The following is an 8962-nucleotide window of genomic DNA, read 5'->3' as shown; positions in this document are numbered from 1 at the left end:
TCGTTAGTACGCTGCTAACCACGATGTACCGACATTATTTTGTATCAGTGCTCGTTTTAGTGCCAATATTCAAAGATGCAATGAAAGGACAATGTCTGAGACCATCTCGCCATCCACGTGCCTTCGAAACTCTTTTCGGTGTTACATCATTTTAAAAAATCAAAGACTAGCTTTATTTCTCACGTGCACATCAGACATACGGCGAAATGCGTTGTCTGAGACCTATCCAGTCAGCGAGTTTTATGCTGCGTGCAGCACGCAACTGTTGCCTCTTTCCGTCGCCAACAAAGCAGGGCCTCAACTCACTTACAGTAAAATACGTCTTTGTATTTAACGCACGTATTTAAAACTTTTAAAAATAGTGTTATATAACAGAATGTGCCCATTTAGTAATTAGTTGTGTTTAGTTGGAGACTGTTAAATTTTGACTCATTGTGAAAGTTTATTTTTAAACTTCTTACAGTAATAAAATAAACGTAGAAAATATATTCATATATATACACATACACAACAGTGCAAATTGTCATTTCCTTGCAATGATAAATGCAAATAATAATTTCAATTGCAGCAGTTGTAGATAGAGAACTGAGAGTTGAGTCGGTTCAGGGCTGTTGTCATGATATCACTTTCGGAAGACATCCTTTCCGCTTTGAAGCCGATCCATCTCCGCCGCTGACTCCGCTCACTGTTTCCAAAACATCTCTGCTGTTTCCGGAGCATCTTCCGATTCCAAGTCAAGGGACACGAATTCCTCCTGCTCCTCCTCCTCTTCCGTGTCCGAGTCGTCATTATAAAAGTGCATTGTTGCCTGGACGGGGAAACTCGCCAGGACCTTTTCTCCCATGAGGTGCAGGTAATGGTCAGCCTTAGATCTAGGCAGGTATAGCCTGGGAAATCAAACACGCCAGACCCATAAACCAAACAGTTTCGGTTGAACTATTGTCTACTGATAACAATGTGCTCAATCACGTTGATATTCCTATAATTAACTTATGTCATTTTACCGGAGCGAGAAACGTAAAGTTCTTTTTTTTAATTCGGCGGCTACTAACCACTGAACATGAAATGTTAAAATAAAGGTTGTAGACAAAACTTAGCCGCAGAGCCAGGCGAGGTTGTTACGCACCTGACGGGGTGTTTAAATCCCAAGGATTGCCTGCTCTCTGAACCGTCAGGAACTGAGTCCAGCTGTGAAGTAAAAAGAAAGTTGAAAAGGATCCTGAAATAACATGTCGCGCTTTTTCTTGGACATTAGCACAGCCAGTCATTTAAAACGCGAAGCCAATGAAAAAAAATAACACCTTGCCTTCGTCAGGTTTTGTTTTAGCTATGAGTAACCCATTGTCATGTCTTCCTGGAACCAAATATTGTGGTTAAAAAAAAAGCTTAGCTGTTTCCGAACTTGCAGTTTAAGCGAGTCAGGGGACTGTAGGTGCTGTCTGGATGCTTCTAATTCAAGAGATTGCCATTTGACTGTAATTATTGGAATTTGGCTGTGCTTTAGTCGTAGTTTCCTTTCGTTCCTGTATTGGAGAAAGTCGCTGTTGTTTTCAATAGCCCTTCCACAGTCTCATCTTTTTCTCTGCGTTCTACTCATCACCCCTTCACCTGCAGAGCCGCTGGGACTATTTCCTTGAAATCCCTCAATTTGATCAGTCTGCCTTTATCTTCAAAATTGTTCTCAAAACCTACCCCAACCCGCGCCTAAGGCACCTGCATTTGTTAATCCTTAAATTGCTCAGTGTCTTTTCTCCAGCTTTGTTGGGTGTCAGGAAACGTTTTAGTAAGTTAGTTTAGCAATAGAAGCAGTTTCATTAAACAAGTCTTTGAAATAAAACAAATCCGATCATCTTAACGCAATATACTGTATATCTACACACACGACTTGACTCGAAACAATAATTCCTGCTGTTACTTCTTTAATTTGCTCCATTGTAAATATTTCTCTCAACTTGCAGTTAATTCTAAACCTGAAAATGGCACTTATGTTTAAACAATAGAATTGTCTCTTCCCAAATGAAAAGTACTGATCTCTTTCAAGGTAAGATGGAAGAGGGTGAGGATTGTAGCTGAATGTATTCAGCTCCTATTGTGCAGTTTGAATATTTTTGCTTTAATGGTTATTTCGATTTGATGAAAAACAAAGGAAAAACCTCCAGTGTCTCCACAGATAAACCACAGTTATAAAATGTTGATCCACATTATTATTAGCAACTTCAATTTAGTTTCACCTTAAAGAGAGTTAAAGTTGATATATCTGATATTTTCATAATAAAAATATACTATCCTACAAAATTGTAATCGAAAACTAAAAAAAAACCTGAACTAAAACTACAGGCTGAAAAATTCAGTTGTAATTCGCTTGTTTAGTCTTATCTTGGTGATGCATGGAAGCACTTTACAACAAAAATAATTGGTTATTGCTTAGGTTTTTCACAGTATTCCATCAAACTTACTTGTGTAAAAAAATTGAAACCTAAATTTTCACCCAAGTTCCTGGGTAGCTGTTAGTTTAATTCAAAGTTCAAAGTACATTTATTATCAAATTATCAAACAGGCAGCCACAAAACAAAGAAGCCCAATAGAACCCATTTAGCAAGAACACCAAAATGTGCAAAAAAGAACAAATCATGTAAACAATAAAAAGTAAGCAAATAACATTCAAAGCTAAAATTAACGAAAGTGATTTCACAGCCACAAAGCCAGTCAACACTGCAGCATAATGCTACCAAAACAAATACTTGTTAAAACATGGAAACTTAAATAGAAGTGCTCAGGTGAATATGGACAGAACAACCTGTATCATCTATATCATAATGAAAAACAAAAGTACCACATTGGAAAATAAGTATATGAAAAATAGGCTGGGTGGGGGGGAGTTGGTTGTATTAGCTACTCTCATCTGAGAGCAAGTCAGCTGTATCTCAATTGGACTCTAGTACTCTAGGATCTAAACTAGAACTTGTGGTTTCAATCTCATTCCTGATATCTTTGCTCTAACAATCTAGTGTATTACTGAGAATATTGTGTCATTGGATAAGAGATTAAGTTGTCTATTTCCCATTTCATATCGATATCAAAGATTCAATAGTACTCTTTTCTGGAAGAGTAGTGGCATTGTCCCCAGGGGCATGGATAATATTTATCTACCTCTCACTAAAATGCCATTAGTGTGGGCCTGTTGTGAGCATATTATCTGCTGCATTTTCTACATTAAAGGAATAACAGGCTTAAATCACTGTAGAATATTTCATAACTTCTAGAGGTCATGAAATGTTCTTCATAAAACAAAATTTATTTTCTATTTCCAAAAATAAAATCCATCTTGGAACAACACATTCCGCTGAGGCAAAAAAAAACAAACTATTCAGCAAAACTCTTGGGTTAATTTATTGAAACTGGCTGCAAAATTCCTATCTATTCCCAGAAAGAATGCTCTAAGACCAATTTCTCTAAATGCCGTTTATCCACCTACAAGTGGAAGCTTGTTCGATTCTGTTTTGAACGTTTACAGAAAGTCCACATCCAGTACATTAGGTGATAATACATTGCAGAGATCAAAACCTTTCCATGAAAGCATCACTTCCCGACATCTAACCTGTATTTATATCTTCATAACTTACACGGAAACTGTTGTCAGGAACAAGATCTTTAGTTATTTTAAGATCTCAGTGATATTCCCTAAACTTTCTTTTTTGCAAAATGCAAATGCCAGTTCCGTATACATGAGCGGAAAACCTAAGACATCTGAACTAGATACCAATTAGCTTTTGTTAAACCTAGTCCCGTGCATGAGTGGGCACAATATTCTCAACACAATTGGACCCAGACCTCATAAAAAAGAGGGCTTATATAGTTTTTATATTAATTATCCTGGAAGTACATCTTTAATCCTATTTGCCTTTGGAACACTGGGAATGGACCATCATTAATCCATGAACTATAACCCCACATTTTTCTGTTGCTCAGCAACCTTGAGTGCATAATCTTGTATGCTGCGAACATGTTTGCAATTACCCTTGCCAAATGCATCCTGCAGCACTTGTTTATATTGAAAGACACCTGCCAGGCACAGAGAGAGAGTCCCTCACAGTGCTTGGATCCAGATGTTTAAAATTTGCTCTGTACCTCAGTCCTTAGCTCTTATGCATGCATATCTAACTCCATGAATATACTCGTGGATCATTTCCCAGTGGGGTTATCGGAATCATTAATGAAAGTAGTGAAGAAGAATGCTCGTTATAAAACTGATCCCCTGTGGGACTCCAATACTAATTGGCCCTCACCGAACTCTGTTGCTATTAATAACCACATCTCACACACAACTAATTCCTTATCCAACCTGTGAAGTCTGCTCCAATCCCAAGGGGTACAATACTGAGCTCCATTTTGGACGGCACAGTTCAATCAGATCAGAGTGGCTGCCGCCATCCGCTAACTTTGTAAAGGCCTCATAATCTTTCATCAGGTTGCCGAGGAAATACTCGGTATCCATATTAAAAAGGCAAACGCATTGGAAAGATAGAGAATGCTAGTTATTGATGGCGGAACCAGCAACCAGAAGAGCTGGAAGCGTCATTAATCAAAAGTACAATAAAATATCAACAAAAACAAACTACAAGGATCCTGTAGAAAGCGGTATATATAAAGGGGAAATGAAGTGGGAAAGGTTTGTATATTCAGTATAAGTAATCATAAATGTCTCAAAATTAAGGTAAATTAATAGGTGTGTGAAAGTGAAATGATATTTGTCTGTGGAGGCCAAGACATTGGGTATACTTAAAGTGAAGGGTGACGGATTCTTGATTAGTAAGGGCGTCAAAGGTTACAGGGAGAAGGCGGGAGAATGGAGTTGAGAGGGTTAATAAATCAGTCATGATAGAATCGCGGAACAGACTCAACGGACTGAATGGCCTAATTCTAGGCCTATGCCATATGGATATTTGGAGTTATGGTGAATCAATCTTCTCTCAGATACTGAAAGACCCCGTGTTTTCCTTTTTGCCTGTTTTAATTGTCCTTACTGTGGAGTTTACAGTAATTGTGATGTTAAGGCTGTGGAAAAGACTTAAGGGACGTCCACAAACGAAGAGATTTAAGTTCAGCTTCACCGTTCGAGCGGAGGTGAACAGGTGGGGCCGCGAGAATCACTTCCTTACCGAGCTTCGCTTGCGCTTTTCCGTGTCTCTGGCTGTGACAACCCAAGGTCTCCATAACGCCGGGGTACTGTGCACAAAGGAGATTATGTCATTGTTTTAACAAAATAAATAAATCAGGAGAGAAACAAAGCTCCCTTTTTAATGAGTTTAATATCTAAACGCCAGATAATTTACAACATGAGACCAAAACTCAGAAAATGGGAACTACTTAACGCACTACTCGTGAAAGTTTTTTTAAAGGTGATCTCGGTTCTATTTTGTTTACATTTATTGAATTACACAATTTTAATTTCATTATTAGTAAACAAAATTCGTTGCCGTCACTTCCCGATGCTTCACAATTCTGACGCTGGTATCAGACGAATGGGTTTAATATAAAGTGTAAACATATTATTGTAAGCGGGAATTTTCTGTAAATAACACACGCCATCTGCTTTCGAATGCAATCGAGTGCCTGATCTTACCTCTGAGCCTGCCCGGAGTTCCCTGTCTCTGCTTGCCTCCCCCTGCAGCAGTGGCAGGTCTGTGTGACTTTGGCCCGGACACAGTAAAATACAGTTTCCATTATTTCACTGCTGAGCCAGTCAGTGAGTCAGTCCAGCAACAAGTGACATCCTCTCGCCGATTCTCCAGGTCTTTAAACAGGACAAATTATCCCACCCAGGGGCCGGAGGGCGTGACTTTCCGTTTGTCTGATTGCAGCATCTCCGAAGTAGCTCTTAAACATTTGGCGGAGCAGTTCAGCTCTTCGCTAGTATTTCCCTGCAAACTGAACACCACAATCGCAACACACATCAAAGTTGCTAGTGAACGCAGCAACAACCACAATCGCAGCTAATTCCACAGAGCTCGCCAGAAACACATTCTTATTTTAGGGAATTCTTATTTCAAGGGCGGCCCTTTCGAACGGAGATGAAGGGGAATTTCTTTAGTCAGAAGGTGGTGAATCTGGAATTCATTGCCATAGACCGCTGTGGAGGCCAAGTTATTGGGTACATTTAAGGCGGAGGTCTCGACAGGCTCTTGGTTAGTAAGGGTCTCAAAGGCTACGGGGAGAAGGCAGGAGAGTAGGATTGAGAGGGATAATAAATCAGCCATAACGGAATGACGGAGCAGACTCGATTGTCCGAATGTCCTAATTCTGCTCCTTAGTCTTATGGAACTAATTGACATAGCCAGACTTTGATATACGGCACCCTTCACAACTCTACTGAAACATTTCAGAACTATGTTCTTTTGTTGCCTTTTGACAAAGGCGTTTGAAGTCTTCATTAGACAATTCTGCTCCCCCACCCCGCAGTTAAATGGGATCAATAATTCTGCTTATATTGAATGTACCCTCCTGCGCGCCTCTCCACCAGGACAAACAGCTGTTAAAAGCAATGACTCTTGACAAAGCAGAGTATGATTTCAATACATCTTTAAACTGGTAATTTATGATAAAAGTTACTCCAACACATTTCGACTGGAATCGTGAATATTGGAAGGGATTGCGGAGAGAGAGACAGAGAGAGAGAGAGATAGACAGACAGAGAGAGTGAGAGAGAGAGATTGGAAGAGAGAGTGAGTGAGAGAGAGGGAGGGAGGGGAAGAGAGAGAGAGAGGGAGAAGAGAGGGGGGAGAGAGAGTGAGTGAGAGAGAGAGAGAGTGAGTGACAGAGACTGGAAGAAAGAGAGAGAGAGAGGGAGGGAGGGGAAGAGAGAGAGAGAGAGAGAGAGAAACACGTCTGCGGTGCAATAGGTAATTGGATGTGAAATTATAGCTTGCCTAGCATTTCGCTCTGTTGAGCGCCATTCTCCACTGGAACGCTGGATTGTGGAACTCTTTCCTGTGGCATTCCTTTTCCATGCTTTCCTGAACCAGGAATCAGAGTATCAGTGAACGCCAATCTAAAACGGAAACCTGACAGTAAATACACGTATTTGTGTACAGTATTTGACGGAGAGGATCCAGTTGTCTTTGGAGGTGCCGTCCTTCTCCAAACCGGGGACGCCGTTGCGGTTTTCGCGAACGAACTCAGCGTTCCGTGATGAGACTGCCCCAGGAGCATCACGCCGAGCTACTGCGAGACGCTCTGACCGCTAACTCTGCCTCCACCATTCAGGGAGCAAACCAATGTCATTGTTCCTGTTAGAGAGCGGATCCATGGTTTTGGTATTAAGGCAGGAGAAGAAGAAAATGGGCGCATCATGTTGTACTAGCATTCATGTTCTGCTTGGAAAATTCAAGGGCAGATTCATTCAGAAGTAAGAGTATTTATTAACGGCGCGATGCGTTAATTACTGTTAAATATCCTCCCTGGTTCTTTTTAAGTATGGAGTTTTCTAACATTGGATTGAAATTACTGTTGGGGAAATAGCTACATTAATATTTTCGGTCCATTTGATTCTCCTAATTCCATCCGGGTTATTAAAGTTTTGGTATTCATATCAGTTTGCTTTATAATTGCTAGTGGATATTTACTACCTTCCTTAATGACGATTAGTTAATTTGATTGAATAAAGAGTTTCTCCACTTCTTTGCTCACACTTTTTCACAGATTCCGTGTATATTCCTGGGATGCAGAGATTGCCCTGTAAAATATTAAGCTGCTTGGCCTGTACCCTCTAGAGTTCAGAAGCAAGAGATGTGGTTCAATTGAAACATGGAAGATCATGGGGCTTAACAAGGTAGATGTAAAAACAGTAATGTTACAATAAAGCCAGGAGTCACAGTCTGAAATAAGGGATTGGAATTCAGAACCATTATGAGAAGAAATGTATTTATATTCTACCCAAAGGGGCTCCACAGGCTCAGTGGCTGAGGATATTTAAGTTAGATTTTTTTTCTGAATACTGTATTAAGGAAATTAAGGTATATAGTACTATAAGACCATAAGACATAGGTGCAGAATTATACCATTTGGCCTATCTAGTCTGCTCCACCATTCCATCATGGCTGATTTATTAGCTCTCTCATCCCCATTCTCCTGCCTTCTCCCTGTAACCTTTGATATCCTTACTAATCAAGAACCTATCAAGCCCCACTTTAAGTATACTCAATTACTTGGACTCTACAGCTGTCTGTGGTAATGAATTCCAGAGATTCACTGTCCTCTGGCTAAAGAAGTTCCTACTCATCTCTGTTCTAAAGGGATGTCCTTGTATTCTGAAGCTGTGCTCTCTGTTCCTAGACTCTTCCACTCTAGGAAATATCCTCTCCACGTCCACTTTGTCTAGGGATTTCAATATTCAATAGGTTTCAATGAGATCCCCCATCATTTTTCTAAACTCCAGCAAGTACAGGCCCGGAGTCATCAAACACTTCTCATACAGTAACCCTTTCATTCCCAGGATCGTTCTTGTGAACCTCCTCTGGACCCTCTCCAACACCAGCACATTCTTCTTTAGATAAGGGTCCCAAAGCTGCTCACAATTCTCCACATGCAGTCTGACCAATGCCTTATAAAGCCTCAGCATTACCTCTTTGCTTTTATATTCAAGTCCGCTCAAAATGTAAGCTAGCATTGCATTTGTCTTCCTTACCACCAGGTCAACCTGCAAGTTAACCTTTAGGCAATCCTGCAGTTGGACCCCCTGGTCCCTTTGCGCCTCTGATTTCTGACTTCACTCCACATTTAGCAGAGGAAATAAAACCCAAGTGAGATTCAAAAGTTTGAGCAAAACAGATCACCGGAATGTTTAAACAAATATTTAGTTATGAATATAAAACTGAGGAATTTGTAAAGTGCCTTAAGTACGCATGAGATTGCAGACGCTGTAATCTGGAGCAGCAAACAAAATGATGGAGGAACTCAACAGGTC

General features: G+C 40.3%; 1 protein-coding gene across 1 annotated transcript; it reads right to left on the bottom strand.

Moving 5' to 3' along the window:
- Positions 1–432: 432 nt before the first annotated feature.
- On the bottom strand, positions 433–5756 carry ripply3 (ripply transcriptional repressor 3). Its single transcript, XM_072262207.1, has 4 exons — positions 5624–5756; positions 5160–5226; positions 1127–1188; positions 433–887 (listed from the first exon to the last, which is right to left on the bottom strand). The coding sequence occupies exons 1-4, from the start codon at positions 5722–5724 to the stop codon at positions 683–685; spliced, it is 435 nt and encodes a 144-aa protein (XP_072118308.1). The 5' UTR covers positions 5725–5756; the 3' UTR covers positions 433–682.
- Positions 5757–8962: the final 3206 nt, after the last annotated feature.

The sequence above is a fragment of the Mobula birostris genome, chromosome 6 (genome assembly GCF_030028105.1).
Source record: "Mobula birostris isolate sMobBir1 chromosome 6, sMobBir1.hap1, whole genome shotgun sequence".
Taxonomy (NCBI): domain Eukaryota; kingdom Metazoa; phylum Chordata; class Chondrichthyes; order Myliobatiformes; family Myliobatidae; genus Mobula; species Mobula birostris.
This window is presented reverse-complemented; position numbering and strand designations above follow the sequence as displayed.